Source organism: Myodes glareolus, chromosome 2, assembly GCF_982192425.1.
Source record: "Myodes glareolus chromosome 2, mMyoGla1.1, whole genome shotgun sequence".
Classification (NCBI taxonomy): domain Eukaryota; kingdom Metazoa; phylum Chordata; class Mammalia; order Rodentia; family Cricetidae; genus Myodes; species Myodes glareolus.
Genome location: NC_142027.1, coordinates 63777076 through 63799752, shown reverse-complemented (window position 1 = coordinate 63799752; position 22677 = coordinate 63777076). Strand labels below are relative to the sequence as shown.

The window sequence follows — 22677 nt, the reverse complement described above, 5'->3', positions numbered from 1 at the left end:
CACCCCTTGCAATTCAGAAGTTTTCCTTGCAGTTTCAGAAATTTCTAGTGTCCAAAGAAGTCAGGAAGGAAAAATAATTTCTTTTCAAGGATATTCCTAGTGCTCAGAGTGCCGTGGTCCTGATTATTAAGATGTAAATCCCACCTGTGCTTTATAATTGGGGGAAAAAATAAAACCTGCCTACTCAATGAAGAAGAGCCACTAATGAGGATTTTCTGTAAATATCCATCTCTAGATGTAGTCTCAAAACATCTTAATATAAATACCTGTAGCAATTAGATATGTATTTTGGATTTTCAACTCTTCTCTACAATTATTTAAGCCAGTACTGTTTTCTCCGAGTTACAAATCTGCCTCCTTTCCCGTACAGCAACTTCTAAATCATCATCCTTGACAACTTCAGGTTTGGGGAATGGGGAGGGGTGGGTGCCTGGAAGACACTAGGAAGAGTGATGCTAGCGGTTTGACAAGTGTTTGAATCAAGAAAATGCGTTTTCTGCCTGTGAAAAGGTGAGGCGATTGCCCAAGTGCTGAGAGTCACGGATGCCAAGAGCACGGCTCCCAAATCACGCGGTTCACCTCTCACAGCCTTTCGTCATCTTTCTGCACCCATCAGCACTTCTTACTCCGGTCATGCATATCTGGGAGGGTTTTTTTCATCTGTACCTAATGTTGAGGGTGTGCAGCGGTTTCTCCCCTCCAACACAATTTAACACCTGGGACGGGAAAGCTGGTGAACATGGCCACGGCTAGGGACCTGAGTAAATCAGAAATCTCACTTGTTTTTTCCTCAGCAGGCCCTAAACACAGCCTGGTGGCAAGGCTGGCGTTAATTCCTTTGTCAGGAGCCCCGAGGAATGGGGAGATGTGGGGGGGGGGGGCGCATATGGCTACAGACCTGTAGGAGCCAGTTCTGTCTCCTTTCACTTGCTTTCCTCCGGATCTAGATTTCCTAGAAAGTTGATTTCTTATTCCCTTCTGGTGAGTCCTCAGGGACAGGGGAATAGGAAAGAGAACCACCCAGATCACACAGACTTTTCTTTCTTTTTCTTTTTTGACTAGACTGGACTTGAACTCATAGAGATCTTTGCCTCCCGAGTTCTGGGATTAAAGGTTTGTGCCACCGCTTCCCAGCGTCCATCTGTTTTCATTGAAGGCATTGCTAAAACACAATGTGAGAGAAAGGGTTTTTCAGCTCCAAAGATACAGAGAAACCCTGTCTCAAAAAAACAAAAAAGGAAGGAAGGAAGGAAGAGAGGGAGGGAGGAAGGAAGGAAGGAAGGAAGGAAGGAAGGAAGGAAGGAAGGAAGGGTTTGTCGTTGTTGTTTTCCTTTTTCAGTAAGCAACGTTGGAGCATCAGCTCCATGTCAAGAAAGACAAAACTGAAGAAGAACTCTGCAGTTCTATGCATCACATGGTACACACATAAAAGTAAATTTAAGATGAGTCAGCCATACATTTAACGTGAAGGCTTAAGTCCAAAAAGCAACTATAAGAAACTATAGGAAGATAAGTTCCTGAAATATTTGTTTATAGAAAGCAAATATTTTCAAAGCATGACGTAACAATAGCCATGAAGGGGGGAAAATGGACTTCATTAGGATTAGAAATGCCGGCTCCTCCTCCAGCGCACCCATTACAAAAGACAAGCTGTGACCCGACAGGAGACATTGGTCACACACACTGTTACCCAGTTTTTCATCACCATGACAACATACCTGGGATAATCCAGTTAAAGGGTGGAGAAACTTGCTTCAGCTCACAGATATTCGATCCTGTTGCTTTGGGTTAGTGGCTGCACAATGGGTCAAGGCAGGAGTACCCTCATGAAAGCCAGGAAGTCAGAACGTGGCTGTGCACATTCAACTTCATTTCACTAGGCCCCCAAAGCCTGTGTCCACCTTCCCAGTATCTCAAACTGGATCGGGCCTGTAACAGGTAGGCCTTTGGGGGACATTGAGAATCACACTGAGGAAGAGAAAGGGAGAGAGGGAGAATGAGAACCAGAGCAGGAACTATTGCAAGTGGACTTTTAGGGAACATTCAAAATCTACGCTGAGAGAGACGGGGACAGAGGGCGTCTGATAAAAAACTCACATACGGAACTTTCTAGCAGTACAGTTGGTCCTGTGAGTCAGCCGGGGATGGCTCTAGGACTCTGGGGTGCTGAGAGATCTGTGGATGCTCAAGGCTCTTAGTCTAAACGACACAGTATCTGCATATAAGTTGCAAAGCCTCCTGTAAGTACTCCTAGAGTACTTCTAATACCCGCTCACTGCAAACACTGGCTAAAAAGTTATTGTGTTGTATTTATAGAATGAAGATAAAATTTTTAGCTGGGCAGTGGTGGTGCACGCCTTTAATCCTAGCACTCAGGTGGCAGAAGCAGCGGATCTTTGTGAGTTTGAGGCCAACCTGGTCTACAAGAGCTAGTTCCAGGGCAGGCTCCAAAGCTACAGAGAAACCCTGTCTTGAAAAAACCAAAAGATAAAATTTTTGCAAAGAAAAGAAGTTCTTATGGAGAATACGGGCAACTTGTTGGTGGGGGGGGGGGAGTAACAATTAAAAATTTTAAGCTTCTAGCCAGGTAGTGGTGGTACACATCTTTAATCCCAGCACTTGGGAGGCAGAGTTAGGCGTATCTATGAGTTCAAGGTCAGCCTGGTCTGCAGAGAGAGTTCCAGGACAGTCAGGACTACAAGGAAACCCTGTCACAAAAGAAAAATAGCTTCTGTCTGTTCCCATCATTGTTAATACCTTTTTTCCATTGGTAAAACATAGAGAAACTGAAATCTCAAACATCGGTGAGAAAGTGAAGAGGCAGAACCATTTTGGAAAATAAGACTGAAGTCCCTTAAACTGCAAACATGTATGGATGGATTTATAAGAACAAAGTGCAGTTGTGTATGTTATGAAAATGGTACAATGAAACCCATTACTTTGTGTGCTAGCTTAAAAAGAAATATCATGTACCCACCATGTGGTACAGGCTTTCCACTCCTGGATAGTCACCAAGGAAATAAGGCTGAAGTCTAAGTACTGCCCATAAGCTTTTGTAGCAGCATTATTTTTATAGCTAAAACCTGAAAACAACCTTCATGCCCCTCGTCAGGTAAACAAACTACGGGTAGTCATTCAGTACAATATTACAGGGGTAAGAAATGAATTGTTAATTCATGCACCGTGAGTGAGTCTCAAAATAGAGCAAGTTAAGAGTAGGGTTGATTCATCAGAGGACATACACATGAGTCCATTTGTGCAAGACGAGCAGACTGACAGTGATTCCCGATCTCTCAAGAATAGAAAATGTGGAGAGGCATGGAAGGGACTTTCAAAGTGCACGAGGGATAGAGAGATGACTCCATGGGTGGAAGCGCTGACCAGGAAAAGCTGACAACCTAAGTGTGACCCTTGGATCCCGTAGTGGATGAGCTAATGGGGAATGGACTCCCCAAAGCTGTCCTCTGACCTTACCTGCATGTGCACCCCTTTCCCATACACAGTGATAATAAGTAAATATGTTTAAAGTAGCAAATGAAGACACTTTTAGCAGACAAGCATGGGCAGATATGTTCCAGGTCAATAAAACAGCTGCTTTTGTAGAAGGTTTCAAGATGACATTTAGAAGTGGAAACTAAGTTATTGTTCTGTGAGGCTCAGCTCTCAGCCAGCTCTTCCTGTCAAGGTTTTTTCCCAAGCTCTATCTCACACTGGAGTGATGGACACTTTCCATGTCTCTTCTTCCTCTCTGCACTGCGGTCTTTCCAGGTATAGAAGGCAAAGCAGGCAGTGATGTGTTTACTGACTGATGCCCCTCCCTGAATAGGACAGATATCTGTGGCATCAGTGGGCTTTGCTGGAATGCTCTAGAGGTCTCTGCCAGGTGGAGGTGGCATTTCGAAGGGAAGTGACAAGTTCAGTACAAATGACCCGGAAGCCAACCTTACTCACAAACTCAGATCACCTTGGTTTAGGTGTCCTCACAGTGAACAGAGTGCCAGGCTTTCCTTATTTTAATGTTGGCCATCCTCTGAACAGGCCCAAAAGATGGGATAGGATGAGGATTCACAGGGCAAGCTGACCCATACTCTGCCCAGCTCTGCCATTGGCCATATGTGACCGAGAGCAAGACACTGTCTCTCTTGGCCTCAATATCTTTCTCAACATGTGAAAATACGACTTGATCTAAATCAGAAGCTTTCATTTTAAAGAACTGGAAGGGAAGAAGACCCTCAGCTAATTTTAAAATAGAATTTCAGTGTATAAGGTCATAAGAGCCACTCCAACTGAGGCAGACATGGGGATCAGAGCCCATCTCTGCCTGTTCTTCATCACCATCCTTTTTCTCAATGAGTCCTAGAGATAGCACTACTTCCCATTTCCCACAGTAGATGGGAATTCTATTGGACAGACCTACAATCCACCTCAGTGGAGCACTGAGTGCATGTGTTTAGTCAGTTAATATTTATTGAGCATTTACGTATTGATGGCCATTGTGGCAGGTACAGGACAGCAATGAGGAAAGTATAGCCAGGGTTGCTCTCCCAAGTACTGTCTACACATGCCTAGTGGAGAAGGGCAAGCTAATGACTTATTCACTCAGCAGACACGTGTTGAACACTTATTGTCTGCCAAGTACTGCTCCAGACCGCTGTGGGATAATGCTTTTGTACACTATAAAGATTTGTCACTTGTATTGATTTAATAAAACACTTATTGGCCAGTAGCCAGGCAGGAAGTAGAGGAGAGGCAACCAGACTAAGAATTCTGGGAAGAGGAAACAGAGGAAGCGAGATGAGAATGCCTCACTGACAAAAAGTACCAAGCCATGTGGCTACGCATAGACAAAAATTATGGGTTAATTTAAGTTGTAAGACCTAGTTACTAATAAGCCTGAGCTAATAGGTCAAACAGCTTATAATTAACATAAGTCTTGTGTGTTTTTTGGGGACTGAATGGCTGCAGTACTGGGTGGGACAGAAACTACCATCTATACCAGACTCTGGGATCTGGTAAGCTAACAGTCATCCCGAGAACAAAGAACATTAGAAAAGAAAGAAAGAAAGAAAGAAAGAAAGAAAGAAAGAAAGAAAGAAAGAAAGAAAGAAAGCCCACACAGTGACCTCTGGGAGAGGGAGAAGAGTCCTCTGTTAGCCTGTGACATTTCTGCTGAGGTGACACATAAGAACCCAAGAAGAAGCAATCCTATCTTGCAATGTCAAGTGCTGAGTCTGAATGGAGGAGAGCTTGGCATGTCTCATTAGAACTGAGTGAGGCCAGCGCATCTAGAATGCACCATCAGGAAGACTGCACTGAGATGAGGTCAACAGTTAGGCAAAGATTTCGCATCAAGGCTTAGTGATGCATTGTACGGGGTTGGTTATGTTTGCTTTTCTCTTCTCTTCTCTTCTCTTCTCTTCTCTTCTCTTCTCTTCTCTTCTCTTCTCTTCTCTTCTCTCTCTCTCTCTCTCTCTCTCTCTCTCTCTCTCTCTCTCTCTCTCTCATTCTCCCCCCCCCTCATTTCTTTTCTTTAATCAGTGGGAAAAAAAATCATGTGATTTTTCCAGAGGTATAACATCATCAATTTGTGTTTACCAAAGGTCACTCTGGCTGCCGTGAGGAGAGCAAAGAGCACATAATAATTTTTAACAAGAAAGGGCAAATTTTTCTGATGGGTCAGATTTGGAAATAATAAGATAAAGTAGGACCCTCACTCTGGCTTCTGGATTAAGCAGCTGGATGACCGGCATTCTGCCCTTGACCAGACAAGAGGAGACTCCGGTGGAAGAGGGTATCAGTGAAGGGGACAGAACCAGTGGACTGAAAATATTCATAGTAAAGACTTTACTGAATCTTGTTTGCATTAAATTTAATGCTTGCATTAAAACTGCAACGTGAGCTGAATCACACCTGGTAGGCTGAGAACCTAGTGACTACTTGGTTCTTGGGGCTGGCTGCCTCAGCACTCAGCGTGGTCCTTCAGCAGCCAGAACTCCCTTGCTGGAGAGGCCATCAGCCCAGTCCACAGGCTGGCTGCCTTAGCAGTCAGTCCTGCTCTGGCACCAAAACCTAGGCAGTTCCCAGAGAGCCTCTTGTCAGTAGTCCGTGGTGTAAGCCTGGAGATGCGGGCTCTGAAATCGTTGAAGGAATTAGCAGCAGCAACGGAGTATATCAAGCAGGAAAGCCAAGCAATCAAAAGTCGAGTTCCCTACCTTCTGCCATACCCTTCTTATCCAGACTCCCAGCAGAAGCTGCAGCCAGCCCTCATCGGCTAAGGCAACCAGAGCAGGTCTTCAGGGAATGCTCTCTATTTGGGTGATTCTGATTGTTAGTAAATCCAGAGTTTTCTAGATTTCTAGAGTTTCTAGATTCCAGATTGATATTAAAATCCCAAAAGTGAGTCAGCTCTGAGACAAGAAGATGCCAAGGCTATGGCTATACCCAAACTCAGAAAGCACTTCAGAACCGAAGTGTCCAGATTTTAACTGCCTCACACCCAAGTGACTCCAGCAACTTGGTGACTGAAGAGAGTCTGGCCTCTTGGCTTGTGATTTCTCCACCTTTTTTTGTCTTCCTTCCTTCCTTTCTTTCTTCCTTTCTTTCCTTCTCCCTCCCTCCCTCCCTCCCTCCCTCCCTCCCTTCCTTCCTTCCTTCCTTTTTAAAAAAAACATTGATTTTTGTCCCTCCAACTCTTCCTTCTCTCCTCCCTTACCCTTCCCCAAACATTCTCTTCCTAATTTGATGTCCTTTTGAATTAGTGCTGGCTGCTGGGACGTTGAGTGATTTTGTCAACTTGGTTTTGTGCAGGTGGCCATAGTTGCAGTGAGTTCCTGGGCACGATGGCCTTGTCATACCCAGAAGACAGAGCTTCATGACACTCCTTCTCCTTCGCCATTAGTTTTCATCTTTAATGTTTCTTTATTCTCAACCACTTCTTCTTCTGCCAGTGTCAGGAGGAACTATGCCTTGGCTCTTACTTTATCCTCTTTATTGCGTGGTAAACCACAGGGAAACGAACACTGGCATTCATAGGCTATCAGCCAGGTGTAGTGGTGCATGCCTTTAATCCCAGCACGTGAGAGGCAGGTGGATCTCTGTGAGCTCAAGGATAGCCTGGTCTACATAGTGAGCTCCATGCCAGCCTACACAGTAAAATCCTGTCTCAAGAAAAAAAATATATTTTTTAAAAGCAAGTTTTTGTCAAAGAAACATTTCAAACCTTTGACTCAGTGCAAAAGGAATCATTCTGCTGATTTGTCATGGAGGGGCAGGTAAGGGGGTAACACTCACCCCCTTCGTCTAAGGCTCACACTCCTGGGATAAAAGGCGGCATGAAGAAAAAGGCACTGCCTGTTTATGCAATCAAGCTTTTACATGACACAGGAAACTCTGGAAATGAAAACCCACATGCCCAGAAACAGCTGTCCATTTTTCATGTTTTTATTTGGCGAAAAAATGGATGCTAACTACAGCTATTATTGGACAAGATGATTTATGGCCTCCTGGTGAAAGACTGGGCAGGAGAGCCAGCAAGGCTGGTCTGTTCAGATTCTTGTCTGTCTGTGATGCAGTCCATCCCCGTGGTCCTGGGCAGAACCCCTCCTAGAATGGAGGTTTTATGACCTACTACAAGGCAGGACAGGCTAAACCACTTCCTATTCAGGGTCAGCTCCTACACAAAAGGGCAGGGGAGGATTCAAACAAGGGTTATAGATTTTATGGCTGTCTTCAATGGAAGGTGTAGGGTTCTATGACTTGCCTTAAGAAAGAATAATTTTTATTGGTGAATCTAGAGATATAACCTAGTGCCTTGAACAAGCTAGGCCATACAAGCTCTACTACTGAGCTACATCAACCTTAACCTTAACGTGTCACTTTCTGAATCTGAAAATCAACAAAGAAGTTTACAAGAGCAAGTCATTTAAAAATGGCAGATGCTGTCAGGCAGTGGTGGTGCACTTGGGAGGCAGAGGCAGGCAGATCTCAGTGAGTTCGAGGCCAGCCTGGTCTACAGAGTGAGTTCCAGGACAGGAACCAAAGCTACGCAGAGAAACCATGTCTCCAAACCCCCCCCACCAAAAAAAAAAAAAAAGAAAAGAAAAGAAGAGAAAGGAAAAGAAAAGAAAAGAAAAGAAAAGAAAAGAAAAGAAAAGAAAAGAAAAGAAAAAATACATGCAGATGTTAGCATGGTCATGGTGACACATGCTTATGATTCCAGAATTTGAGATGTCAGTTCAAAAGGATCTTGAGTTCAAGGTCAAGAGTGCATGGGGAGTTCAAGGAAAACATGACCTACTTAATAGCAACACTCTGTCTGCAATGAAAATCAATCAATCAACCATCAGAACTCTATTTAGTTGAGCATCATGATGGTTAATGCTGTCAACTCCATGGGATTTAGTTAGGATGACCTTGGAAACAAACCTCCAGCATATCACTGAAGAAAGTTTCGATTGGGCCAATTGAGATAGGAAAACCCATCTTAAATGTGTGGGACACCATGCCATCCATGGTCCTAGACTAAATAAAAAGGAGAAATGGGGCGAGCACCAGCATTCATCTTTCTCTGCTTCCCGGCTTCAGACACGGGAGACCAGTTGGCTCATGCCTACCGCCATAGCTTCCCCACCATGACGGACTTACTCCAAATCATGAGCCAGAATAAGCCCGTCCTTCCTTAAGTTGCTTTTCCAGGCATTTTGTCACGGTAATGAGAAAAGTAACTTAACACGCTCTCACACTTTTACAATTGTGGCACCTTTACTGAAGCAGTAAAAATTTACTGTGTCTCAACTGATACATGAAATTTAGGAAGCTCAAATTGTTGCTAAAGTCCTGGCCTCTCACCACTTGAAGGTCAATGATTAGGAGATGAGAGCTAGTAGGGAGGAGCCCAGGGTTTACCCAAGGAGCAGTGCTTGGGGAGACAGGGGTAGGGGTGGAGGGTCTGTCATCCACAAAGCTCAATCTCAGGCCACTCATGGGGTACAAAGGGATTGCATGGGGAGGAAAAGCAAGAGCGGGCTAAGAAGGTTGTAACATTCAGGGAACATAGCTTTGTTTCCCTTCTCCAAAACATGAAGATATCTCAAAAGTCAGTGGCCTCTCAAGGCAAATTCCCTTTACTTTTTTAGACAGCGTATTTCTTTTCAACCTCACAGACATCCACAGGCTGTGTCAGATGATGCACAGGACTAAGTAAAGAAAAAGCATTCGGCTCTAATACTTTTTAGATTCCAGACACTCTGGGTTCTGTAAAGCTAAAGAAAGGTGGTTTGTCAGTCAGCATCTTCGTTTTTGTTTGTTTGTTTGTTTGTTTTAGACAGAGTTTCATATATTCAGGCTGGCCTGAATGCCTAATATCAGTCACTATCCCAGCCATTTAAAAGGCAGGGTTTCTCTTTAGAATTACTGGGCATCAAGAGGGAAGTGCTACGCATAACAGGGAATAGGGCACAGCAAGGAGGCAGAAGGCTTGTTGCCCACCTATCCCTGCCCAGTGGGGAGATCCCACCAGCGAGAAAAGTGGCAAACACGTTCAGTTCTTGGTGACACAGATAGAGATGTCTGTTAGTTCATTGGGGTCTTCTGTATTTTAAACATTTATAGAAATTAGGATAAAAGTGAAATACACATATCTAAAGCAACCAAAACCCTCTTACCAAAGGGCTGCGAGTTGAAACTGTGAGGTAGCATATTATCATAGTTAGAGAGAAGAAGCAGAAGAAAGGGCCACTAAAGGAACTTGGTTAATTTGTCTACATATAAATATACAAAGACTCAAAAAGTAGTAAGCAGAAAAAGAGCATAGGGGCCGGAGAGATGGCTCAGCAGTTTATAACATGCAGAGGACCAAGGTTCAATTCCCAGCACCATGTCAGGCAGCTCACAACCATCTGTAACTACACACACACACACACACACACACACACACACACACACACACACACAAATAAATAAATAAATAAAAAGAAACAATAGTATAGAATATTGGTTGTCATGCAATTTAATAAAAGTTTAAATGTAAAACTTGTCTACAAATTATTAAAATAGACTACAATGTTAATAAACTCATGGGGTAACTCTATAGATGACAAGGTTGGGGTGTAGTGGGGGCATCCTCCATAGATGATACAGACTTTTAATCTCAGCACTCAGGAGAAGCCAAACCTCAAGTCCAGACTGGGTTACATAAAAAATTCTAGGCCAGTTTGAACTGTAAAAAGAAAGGAAGGAAGAAAGAAGGAAGGAAGGAAGGAAGGAAGGAAGGAAGGAAGGAAGGAAGGAAGGAAAGAAAAAAAGACATGAAGCAAACAACATAAAAAGCTTGGTTCTGAACGACAGAAATCTAGCTAAACTTGGCCTGGGGACATAGCTCATCTGGAAGATGACAAAGTTGGCACCCAAAAAGTCATGGATTTAATTTCCAGCACCACATACACTGGGCATGATACAAGCCTGTAATCCTAGCACTCTGCAGGTAGAGGCAAGGGAACTAGAAGTTCAAGATTCATAGTGATTCCAAAGCCAACCCTGGATACATGAAATCCCTTCTTAAAAACAAACAAGAGAATCAATAGCAGAAGAAAAAGAAATAAAGATTATTTCTTATTTATTCTTTGTGTTTGAGAATAAGCATTTTAGAAACTAAAAGTTTTCCAGATATATTGTTTTGCTGTCTTTATAAAGCTGAGTGAATTCTAAGCAACCAGACTTGACATTTTTAAGTATTCTCTTCAAAGAACTCTTCGAGCTTTAAACATATTTGGCAACTCTGGTTACCTGTGTTACTCCTCATATGACACAACAGGATGAAAAAAAAATTGGCACAGATAGTAGGGAGGAACCCATACTAACCAGGCCTGAATTCTGGGCACACCCACTTGTTCACTCCCCCCCACCTCATCGTTGCCCCCCAACCCCACCCCCAGCTCCACTCAGCATTTCCTCTAAGGGAGGCCGGAAGACTTGCCTGAGGCCACACTCATTTCCCAGGCCCTCCGCTGGTGTGGAAGTGAACACCTTTTATAGGAGGAGTTTACCAACTCCTCTTAAACCCCCGAGCCTCTGTGCTCCAGACCATTTCCTCTCAGCCTCCTGCCCAGCCAAGAACAGCTCAGAATGATCCCAGGAGGCTTGACAGAGGCCAAACCGGCCACGCCAGAAGTCCAGGAGATTGTTGATAAGGTGAGTCGGGGCATTTTTAGGAAAAAGTTTGATCCCAAATCAAACCTTCATCATTGGGTTCATAACCTGTCCTTGTGTTAAAGAGTGAGGGAAATCACAGAAACCAGAACTATGTGCATTTTATTCAGACTTTTGTGCAGCTAAAGGTGGAACATTCAGCCTTTTCAGAGAAATGTTAATATTCCCCAAGTAAAAGTGGCCAGGTCACACTATTTACCGCAGCCTCAGTTTCCCCGCTTGCTGAAGGGGAATTTGTAAAATGGTCTCTAAACCCTTTACTCACAAGTGTGATCCCAGGAGCTCGAATGCGCTTGCTCATGGAGTTTTCCAGTCTCACTAACTGAAGCCAATCTGTGTGAGCACCTAAGGCTGCTAAAGATTCCCGAGGTTATTCCCAGGATGCTGTGTGCACCACACCAGCACAGTCAAAATAGAACTCAATGTTTATAGGAGGTTAATACATCTTGCTTAAATATCATCTATATAAAAAATGTGTTGCGTGATTTATAAAAAAGAAATACATGCAAACTCTGGGTGTAGGTTTGCAATCTGTCGCCGTCTCTTCTTGCATCATTTTTTTTTTTTCTCCTTGAAGCATCATCCCAACGGACAAGATCAGTTTGTTGTTTGTTTGCCTGTTTGAGACTTGGTCTTGCTGTATCCTGGCTGGCTTAGGTCTTAATAACCCAGCCTGGCCTCAAACTCAGCACTTCTGCCTCAGCTTCCTAAGTGCTAGGATGACAGGCATGCATTACCATGCTGGGCATCATTGGCTTTTATGTGAGCAGAAGAGATGGGAGCCTTCATGTTTAGGGCACTGCACATTTTAGAGGAGGTCACCAGCCTAAAATTCAGGGGTTAAATATTTAAGGTTCTTACCCATAGGTTTATTTCAGTAAAAACCTTGGAGCATTTTTATTTTTGAAGAAGAAAATGCTAAATCTTTGCACCTTTGTTAGAATCCTCGCATGCAGTCGGCGTTCTCAAATTGAATGTGCACGTGAGTCACTTGTGGCTCTCGACAGAATGCAGATCTGACTGGAGAGGGCTGGACGGGCCTGCATGTCCACATTTCTGCCAGGCTCTCAGGAGCCGCGGTTACTCCTACCTACCACTTCACTTTCCGGTAGGACCAGATATCTGACGTCCTAGGAGGCTGGTGAGAGATGAGACTTTAAAATAGGGTACCAAGGAAAGGCCCTCCATTTCGTTTGTAGGAAGGAAGAGATAAGAGGACTAATTAAAATAATGCGCACAAAATTTGTTTTATGAACAAATATCACCAGTGAGGCATCGTTGCTGTTTATGTCGCCTGAAAAAAATCCCCTAACCTGAAAAATCCCCCTGACATGTACCAGGAACCAGAGCTCCGGGGGAGAGCTAGGGAAATACAATTACTTTAAATCTAGACAACACAGCAGATTTTAATGGTCCTTTGATATCTGATCACCTGGTTAGCTGGAACAATTGTTCTATTTTGGAATGGGGGCGTGTGTCTTGCTGTTTCTCAGTGTGGTCTCAGCTTCGTAGGTTCAAGTGATCCTCCTGCTTCTCATCTCCCAGGTACTTGGAACTAGAGGATTGTGTCATCTGCTTGGCTAGAGTAGCTTTTAAGTATAATAATTTTACTAGTTCTTTGAGAATTTCATATATACACACAATGTATTTTGATCATTTTCAAAGTTAGGAAGCTACTGGAAGGGCTTACCTTGCTACTGACACCATCTGTGGACCGCATCTTTGGCGATAAAAATCAATTTAGAAATATGTTCATGCAGTTTCAGAGAAACAAAATGAGAAATAGATTTTAACAAGGCCACCTCACCCCAGGAAGAAGTCGTAAAAGCCTTGACTTCCATTCTTCTTCCCATCTGATCTTCAAAGCCGTAGGGCAGGAAAGGCATTACATCCCATTTTTAGATGATGAAACTGAGAGTCACCCAGTTAAGAAAAGAATCTGCCCTTTCCACTGCACGGCCTCCACAACACTGGGGAGCTTTCGCGGGTGTGAGGGGAGAGAATGCAGCAGACTTGCCTTCTCCATGCAAGCTGTGGCCTCAGGTTTAAACCACAATGCAAGCTGCCTAGACATGAACCATTTCATGGTAGGGGCACTTCCTGTGTTTCTCTTAGGTGTCTAGAAACAGACCACAGACTGTAGAAGCTGCATAAAGGGCTATAAGGCATGGCCGCAACTCCTGAAAAATTAACAGTATAGAGGAAGTCAAGCTATCTAGGGTATGTTATAAAACAAAACTTAATTAAGTGTTCTTTCATAACCATAGGTTTAAGACTAAAAAAGACATTAGCCATGGCTGTCAAGCCCTTTACTGACAGGTGAACAAGTATAGTGTAGTGTGGCTCAGCTCCCAGAACCACTCATCTGTCCTCTCTTGCAGGAGACAGCCTTAGGGAACAATCCCCTCCCCCCATGTGTTGGGAGGTGGAGAAGCAGGCAGTCAACTGTGTATTTTAGGAAGCATATTCTCAGTTATATCAGTCATTCCCCCTCCAAAAAACCCATGAGGCAGATACTACTGAAGTCCTTGTTAAGTCAGGAAATTGAATCCATACCTCCAAGATTATGGTTGGCTGAAACCCCACACAGTGTCAGGCCAGGGGAGTTAGCACATCTCTAGAATGATTTTTAGGGGTCCCAGAGACAATCTCCACAATCTGTTGTTTACACTGTACTTTTATTTTAAAATATATTTTTCTTATTTTTAAAAATCCACTGTTAAATGTTCTTAGGAGAGGCAACTCTTGGCTGCCTCTGCCCTTTGCAGAGAACTTGGTAATGGAGGAACAATGGAAGACCCCAGGAAGGAGGAAGGAAAGGAGGGAAGAGGAAAGGTTGTCCACAGAGAAGGGAAAGAGCCATGGAGAAGGGGCACCTGCATGCCCCAGGAACTGAACATCAGTCCCACAGAAAGGCAGGCAGGGGCTTTGGGATTGAGAGGATGTGAGGATTTTCAGGGCGGACAAGGATTCCTAAAGTTTGTCACTCAGAAAACATTGATTATCAGGTGGCAAGATGGCTCATTGACTCATTCCATATGATGGAGTGCATCAACTCCCAACTCCCAAAGGTGGTCCTCTGATGCCCACATGCATGCCACAACACACACACACACACACAACTGTCCACGTGATTTTCTTAAATGTTCATTATTGCCTGGTGATAGTGGTGCACACCTTTAATCCCAGCACTCAGCAGGCAGAGGCAGGCGGATCTCTGTAAGTTTGAGCCATCCTCGTCTACAGAGTGAGTTCCAGGACAGCCAGGGCTATATAGAAAGAAAAAAAAAGATTGTTATACAATCAAAGAAAAAGACATATACATCCCATCCATGAAAAATCACAACATGTGTAATGAAAGACCAAATAAACAGATTGCTCCAACAGCAAGTCCAAATTGCGGTTGGTGGTCTTTTATTGTCTGTGTAGGTAGCCACTGGAAGAGAATTCCTGGTATGTTTATCTGAGAGAGAGAAATGTTATCTTAAGGATTATTTTTAGAAGCAAAGGCTATGATCACACATGCAAATGCAGGTCACACTGCACATGCTCATCTTCACGTCGGAAACCCAGTTGCTGAACACCATTCCTGGCGAGCACACTTAGCGTGAGTTTTGTTAGCTGGGACACCACACAGACGTCTCATCGGCACAACAGGGCACACCCTGGGCTTGAGCACATCATGGCTCCTGTTGCCGTCGTCTACAGAGTCTCTCCAACCTAAGCCTCCCAGTCAGCCACTTCTCCTGGTGTCCCATCCTCGGAGAACCTGGCATTCAGCCACACCATCATCCTCACGGCGCCCACCTCCCCTCTCTATCAGACCGGGTATCTTCATGTACTCCTCCACTCCGATTCCCGTGATCCTGTGAGCTGTGACGTTCCAATATTCAATTAGAGGTCACTCCCACGGCCCTCGCTTCCTCCTCCTCCACTTCTGTTCCAGGAAGTCACAGGACCACAGGAAGCTCACCATTCCAGTGTGATGAATGAATGTCCATGTCATGGCAGGACCCTGGGGACAGCAGAGAGTCCTTTCGGTTTTTTTTGTTGCCGTTTTCCTAGAAACCTACACCTTCTCCCCCACCATGTCACCCTTGTCCTATGCCCCCCACCCCATCCTCCCAAGGGTTCCCCAGCAGGTTTCTCAGTTCTTATTCTGCTTGGAAAATTGCTGGCCTCTAGCGAGGACATACCCCGTTTATCATATGGCTTCAGGTCCATCTTCCCTTCCAGTCCCACACTGCCTTTCCCTCCAGTTAGAGTCTAAGGACTTCATTTTCTTGCGTCCGGCACACTTTTCTTTATACTTCCTCCAAGACTTATCAGATGACAAATGTCCACGAGACCTGTCCCACTAGCTTTACCATATTTTCACACTGCTCCCTAAATCCCATTTTCATACGGTGAAATCCTCTTAAATACTGCCTATCTACCTTGTAGCCATGTCTTCTAGCCATTCCCCTCTAAAGAAGGATGGCAGATTGGGGAAAGGCATTAAGGTGGGATGTCCCATGGCTCAAATCTTCAGGTCCTAGAAAAGGAACAGCCCAACTCAGCAAGATCTGCAGCGGTTGGAAAAGCCGGAACAACCCTGGAACTGTGTTTCCTGGGTGCCCCGTCCTCTGATGGAGGACAGAGTGACAAACACATAGTTTCCAGCCATCATCAGGAACTGTGGGCTGTGAAAGGAGACCGGCTCCTGTCTGTCACACCAGGCTCCACAAGCACATTCCCAGCTGGCTCTGGTTTCTGGTACCCTTCCCCCATTCCGGAAGTTCCCTCAATGCCAAACTACTTTCTGAATCTTGAATGTTCTCTAGCAATCTCCCCACCGGCATCTTCCCCTACTTCCCAGCTCCCAATCAGCATCCAGGCCCATAGCAGCCCACATTAAAGAATGCAAATCCATGCTGCTACAAAGGGCAAGGAGGCTGCACCTTCCACAGTGGACCAGAGGTGGGGCAGCTTGTAAGGAAACAAGTTGGAGCATTTGGAATCAGTTCTCTCATGGAAAGTTCTGGGCCTGTGATTGACATAAGAACAATGAAGAAAATGCAATTTGAATCCGTTAATAGGAGAGATAGAAATAAGTCCTGGGACCATTGAATGTTCTGTCTCACAAGGCAACACAGTTTTGTAGGTGTGATTAGGCAGAAACAGTAAGATGATGTGTCCAAAGTACTCATAGGATCTTTATAAAAACCACATAAAAATCCTATATTCTGATTTGTAAGTATATTTTTTTAGATGAGGAAATCTAAAGCTATTATTATGTGTGTATTAGAACTGATTAAATAAGAAAAAAGATGGTGAATGTAAGCCAGGCTTCATCCTCAGTAATTGAGAGAAGAGTTACTGCCAAGGGGAAGTGTGCCACACACCTTTAGTTCCAGCACTCGGGAGGCAGAGGCAGGTGGATCTCTGAGTTTGAGGCCAGCCTTGTCTACAGAGCAAGCTCCAGAACAGTTGTCATTATTTCTTAAGCAATATAGAGTAACTATTTACTAGGTGTTTCATTGTATTAGTTGGTCTAAGTAGTTCAGAGAAGAGTTAAAGCATGTGAGAAGATGCTCGTTTAAATTCCGTGATAATTTAACATAAGAAATCTGAGCGTCTTGGTATCTACAGGGGATCCCAGAACCAATCCCCTACAGATACTAGGGGACAACTGTAGCTGTCATATACAACTGTATGTACACACAAAGAAGAGTCTGGTGAGTGTTCTGATGCTACACAGGGAGGAAGGACTCATAAAAGAATGGAGCCACACTGAAAGGACACCAAGTTGAGGAGCTCTCAACAGACAAGTGAAGGACAATAGTAGAGAGGGAACAGGTCTTCCTGACAATAAAATTCTAATTAACAAACACATAAGGAATGGGAGAAAAATTTCTAAATTGTTATTTGGCAAAAGCATGTTGCTAAGAAGCATGTCAAAGCTAAGGGATGAAGGCCTGATGAGAAATAGTCTCCTCTGTGATGAGAAAATACTGCGTGGTCCAAGAACGCCTCCCCCTAGGATTCATCAAAGAGGGATAGGACAGTAACTTGCAGTAGTGAGACCTGCCAGACAGCCTGCCCAAGAGATAGTGTCTCCATCCACAACTAAGGAAAACCGTGGGTCCTGATACAATGCACTAAGGACCCACTGATTTGTGCTGTAAAGAATGGAGAATGCAAACATAAGAGAGGTCAGACCAACCAAAGTCAAGGGACACTACAAATGAACATTCTAGAGTCATGGTTGGAATGACAAAGAAAGACCTGGAAGCTAACCCCACTGAAAGGCTAGGGAGAACTGATGTCCAGCTCTGTGCAGGATCCTGGAGGAGAGGGGACAACTGAGAGACAGCTGGAAACATTTATAGACTCCTTTATGACAATATTCCACTGTAATGTTCTGGTCTGGAAGATTCTAGAATGAGTATTGGTGTGTGAGATGGAAATGCTAGGGGAAATCTAAAATCTAAGTCAATTTATCTTATTATTTTATCGTCTGCCTAAATCAATTCATGAGTTTCATCAATAATTGTGCAATCAGTTTAAAACAATTAGTAGTAATTGTTGCTGTCCTGTTTTTAATTACTAAACAAATATAGATGCAACTATTAGAGCTCTTCATTCCAAATTGGGACTATATTGGTTTCTGCTTTGCTTTTATTTTTCCATGTGTGTGTGTGTGTGTGTGTGTGTGTGTGTGTGTGTGCGCGTGCACATGCGTGTGTGTGTGTGTGTGTGTGTGTGTGTGTGTATGTGTGAATGTAGATCATCGCAGGACAACTTTCAGGAGTTCATTCTCTCCTTCCGCAATGTGAGTCCCAGGGATGGAATCCAGGTTGTCACGCTTTCTTGGTGACAAGTGACTTTATTCTGTTGAGCTATTTGGAGGCCCTAAATTGTGACTATTTTGTAAGATCACACTGGTTTGATACTAATTCAACCGCATGCAGTATAATTTAACTTTTAACTTGTATCACGTTCTTAAAGTGTTTTCTATGAGAGAAAAAAAGATTGCATCTTTTTTAGTTTAGTTTATCATTTTATTTTGAATTTTGAGGTTGGGTCTCAACTGTAGCCCCAAGTAGCCTGGAACTTTCTATATAGCCTAAGCTCCTCTTGAACAGGATATTCCTGCCTCAGTCTTCCAAATTCTGGGATTTTAGGCTTGAGCCGCCATACCAGGCTTCATCAGCATCTCTGAGAACTCTCAGTACATTGAGGTTCCCAGATTTGTAGCTCACATAAGTAGAGTGAACCCAGCTCTAACATCATTTCTTTTTTTTTCTCTTCATAAGATCAGAGAAAAGCTAGAAGAGAAAACCAACAAGAAATATGAAAAATTTGAAGCCGTCGAATATAAAACTCAAGTCGTCGCTGGAGTCAATTATTTCATTAAGGTTAGACTCTAACCTCAGTTATCACCCATGTGATGTTTCCTGCTGCCCCAGCTGTACCTTCATTTCTAACAGTTCTCTTTAGTTAAGGCGCAAGCGTGACACTTGCAGATAGAAGATTCCAGAAGGATATTTACCTTGCTTTTCCTCATAGACATAGGAAGCTTACTTATATGGCTCGTAATTTCTAGAACCTGTACAGGAAAAGAGGCAGTAACAGTCCGGGGCATGGTTTTCTTTTTTTTTTTAATATTTATTTTTTGTTTATTGTGCATACAGTATTCTGTCTGCAGGCCAGAAGAGGACACCAGGCTTCATTACAGATGGCTGTGAGCCACCATGTGGTTGCTGGGAATTGAACTCAGGACCTTTGGAAGAGCAGGCAATGCTCTTAACCGCTGAGCCATCTCTCCAGCCCCGGGGCATGGTTTTCGACCATGGCTGTTTCTTCTGTCAGGCAGATGTGGAGGATAACGTCTTAGGACGTGGGCATTATCCAAACAGTGTCTTAGAGCCTTTCCCACCTCCAAATTCCTAATTCTATATGTGTCCAAATTAAATGCACTTTAAAAAGGACTTTAATCATTATCTGGAAGAATAATTCAGGTCACTTTCATCCTTTAAATAAGTAGTTATTAATATGATTTAAATAATTCTTTTTACAACTCAAGAAGGTCCAACCTGTGGCATTTTTAGAGTATTAAAAACAATTTTAGGAGCTGGAGAAGTGATCCAGCTGCCAAGAGTGTGTGCTGCTCTTGCAGAAGCCACGGGCTGTGTCCAGCGCCCACGTCAGAAGGCTCACAGCCTCCCGCACCTCCAGCTATAGGAGATCTGATTGCTCGAGTCCCTGAGGGCACCTCTTTCTAGATGCCATACACAGACACACAAAATTTTTTTAAATTAAAACAAATTTTATAGCCCGTCATATCAAAAAATTAAATTAAACGGTGTCCTGATTGAGTTCTAAAGGAAAAAAAATACTTTGACTCTCTTGTGATATCAAGGGAACCAATTAAAAAACTCATCACAAAACTGAGTCTATTTTAATAATTCTGATTATCCAAATAAATACACTGCATATTAATTCCCTTACACACTTCTTTAAAAAGCTCATTAGAAAATTATCTTGAAAATTTCTCCTCTTGAATACCCTATTGCAGTGTGTTCACTCTCTCTCATTCTCCCCCATTCCTTCCTTCTTCTCCCCTCCCCCCTCCCTTTCCCCCCCTTCCTCTGTCCTCTCCCCCTCTACTCTTCCACTGGGCCTTAGTTCCCTCCTTCCTTCAAGCAGGCGCACTGTTACTGTTGTGCGGTTCTCAGCCACTCTCTAGATTTTCTGTCTTGAGTCCCTACTGAGAGAGTTGTACAATGAAGGACTATAGGCTTTGTTGTTAGGGTTGTCCCAGGTTTGACCTTTGTTCTACTACTTGTTCACACTTGTTTAAAATCTGTGCAATGCCGGGAAGTGGTGGCACACGCCTTTAATCCACCACTCAGGAGGCAGAGGTAGGAAGATCTCTGTGAGTTTGAGAACAGCCTGGTCTACAAGAGCTAGTTCCAGGACAGGCTCCAAAGCCACAGAGAAACCCTGTCTAGAAAAACCAAAATAAATAAATAAATAAAATCTATGTGATACCAACATACCCTCCCCTGAGTCTGACCCCCTACCCTGAACGGTGGGAACAAGAACCCGTGGTGCTCTTAGGATATGCCAGGTGCCATTCTATAAGCAGGCCGTGCCCGTCTTCACCTAATCCTCATGAAAAAGCCATGAAACAAAAATAAACCACTTCTACCAATCAGTTAGTTGGCACAAATCAGAAAACTGATCCCTGGAAAGGTAAATGACCGTTAGAAGTTCACACTACTGTAAGCACAGAGCCTGGACTTCCAGCCGGAGCACTGGCTTGGGTAATGTCGCAATGTTTGCAAAGATTGATGCCCTTTGCCAAGGAGGAAACAAATACTTTTTTTAAAAAAGTAACACTGTCCAGTGAGAAGAATACAATGCTGAGCATGGGGTACACCTGTAACCCAGTACTCAGGAGACAAGGCAGATCGATTCCACAGTTCGAGGCTAGCCTGGGCTACATAGAGAGAGTCTTCCTCAAAACAAAATTAATCAACAAGAGAAGGAAAATGATGCGGATGTTGGAGTCTAAGATCTAGGTTGAAATTCAAGCTCTGCCATTAGTTTTTGTTGTCTGTTGTTTTGGTTTGGTTTGGTTGTTGTTTTGACACAACGTCTCATGTGTCTCTGGCTGTCAGAACTCAAACTTCGTATATAATATAAAATGACCTTGAATTTCTGCTCCTCTTGCCTCTACCTCCCGATGCTGGGATTATAGTAGGCACACATCTCTGGGTTTATGAGATGCTGGTTGACCAAACCCAAGGCTTCGTACTAGATAGACACTGTGCTAACCAAGCTGCATCCCCAGCTGTAGGAAGTTCATCTCTTTAGTCTGTTGCTGGTATCTTTAAAACTGATACTGCTACACCTTTTTTCAGACCTACAGTAGGCAGTGTGATCAAACACACACACACACACACACACATGTTTTGGTAAACTTGGACAAAAGGCATTTTAAGACAGGGTTTTTCTGTGTAGCTTTGGAGCCTGTCCTGTCCTAGAACTTGCTCTGTAAGCCAGGTTGGCTTCAAACATAGAGATCCTCCTGCCTCTGCCTCCCGAGTGCTGGGATTAAAGGCATGCATCACCACTGCCCAGTGCACCTAAGCTTCTTACTTTACAAAGGAGGTGGGCAGGCCACCCACCCCGCTCAGTTCTCAAATGCCTGGTGGGCATTCACAAAGTAGGTTCCAATAGGCCTTGGATACGGGGACCATACAGTCCACATTTTCTAAAGCGATTCCGAGGTTTTTCTCCTTTATCGAGCTATATGGCAATTTCTCTCCCAAGTTAGAAATCAGAAAACAGAATCATCAAAAATACAGGCTGCCCTCTGCTTCTGTTTCACACATCATGAAAATCAAATGTAGTTCTGGAATGTAGTTTGTACCCAGGTTATAATGAAAAGCACAATAAATTAAATGCAGATGGAGCTCTACAGATGGCAAGAGCATTGGTTGTTCTTGCATAGGACCTAGATGTGGGTTCCAGCACACATGAAAACTCACCACATCTCTAACTCCAGTTTGAGGGGAGGTAGCATCCTCTGCCGGCCTCTCCAAGCATCACACACATGGTGCGCTTAAATACAAGCAGGCAAATTGTTCATACAGATTAAATAAATAAAATATTTTTCTAAAAAGTATTAAAAACAAGTCTAGGAAACATACTTCCTGCCATACTGTTAGTTGCTCTTTCTCCAAACATAAAGTCTGGTGGGAGCTCAGTTCACAGATGCCGCTTTGGACGGAAGTGTCATTTCAGGATGGCTTACCACACCATCTTTACAAGACAGCTGATCTGTCATACAGTGTAGACCAATGTGAATAATCTCCCCCTCATGTCTTTCAGGTGGATGTTGGCAATGGTAACTACTTACACGTGAAAGTCTTTCAAGGTCTTCAAGGACAAGATGATTTGGAGCTTAGTGATTACCAGACTAACAAAACCAAGGATGATGAAATCATCTACTTCTAAAGAGACCTGATTCTCCCACTATAGAGATGTGGCCATCAATAAAGAAGTATTCTTCAAATAACTGTTTTCTTCCACTATTATTCATTTATAGTACTGAACTTTGCTTTCTTGACAATGTTTTAAAACGTGGAACGCTACATGATTTTACGTGCCACCCTTGGGCAAGGCTCATGCTAATCTGAATTATCCCGATTTTAGTACATGTGCTGCCAAAGACAGCACAGTGTTGTTGACTTAGAGCAGAAATTCCACGGTAAACGGTGCCAACTGGAAACTTTATAAAAACTAATAAGACTCAGCTGCAATTGGGTAAAGGTTTAGTACTGCCTCATCCTCACTGCAAGTGGGTTAGGTCAGTGGCTGCCAGGGATGTTCCCTGTGGTTGCCCAGAACCCAGCATGCCATCTCTGCTTCCATATTTGAAAAATAAAGACGTATTTTACAAGACATATTTTGAAAGCT

At 43.6% G+C, this 22677-nt stretch overlaps 1 protein-coding gene and 1 non-coding gene across 2 annotated transcripts; one reads left to right on the top strand and one right to left on the bottom strand.

The window, feature by feature from the left end:
- The first annotated feature begins 11028 nt into the window (after positions 1–11028).
- Positions 11029–22276, top strand: Csta (cystatin A). The gene is made up of 3 exons (XM_048454402.3): positions 11029–11187; positions 18504–18605; positions 22090–22276. Exons 1-3 carry the CDS (start codon positions 11122–11124, stop codon positions 22213–22215), a joined length of 294 nt encoding a protein of 97 aa, XP_048310359.3. The 5' UTR covers positions 11029–11121; the 3' UTR covers positions 22216–22276.
- Positions 22277–22335: 59 nt separating this feature from the next.
- On the bottom strand, positions 22336–22437 carry LOC125413247 (U6 spliceosomal RNA). The gene has a single exon (XR_007235907.2). It is a non-coding gene; the product is annotated as a U6 spliceosomal RNA (small nuclear RNA).
- Positions 22438–22677: the final 240 nt, after the last annotated feature.

Bases quoted from the DNA above. Each gene is read 5' to 3' on its own strand.
- Csta (XM_048454402.3), top strand. From the start codon at position 11,122: ATGATCCCAGGAGGCTTGACAGAGGCCAAACCGGCCACGCCAGAAGTC. The intron at 11,188-18,503 runs GTGAGTCGGGGC...TCTCTTCATAAG, and splicing joins TCCAGGAGATTGTTGATAAG to ATCAGAGAAAAGCTAGAAGA. The intron at 18,606-22,089 runs GTTAGACTCTAA...CATGTCTTTCAG, and splicing joins GAGTCAATTATTTCATTAAG to GTGGATGTTGGCAATGGTAA.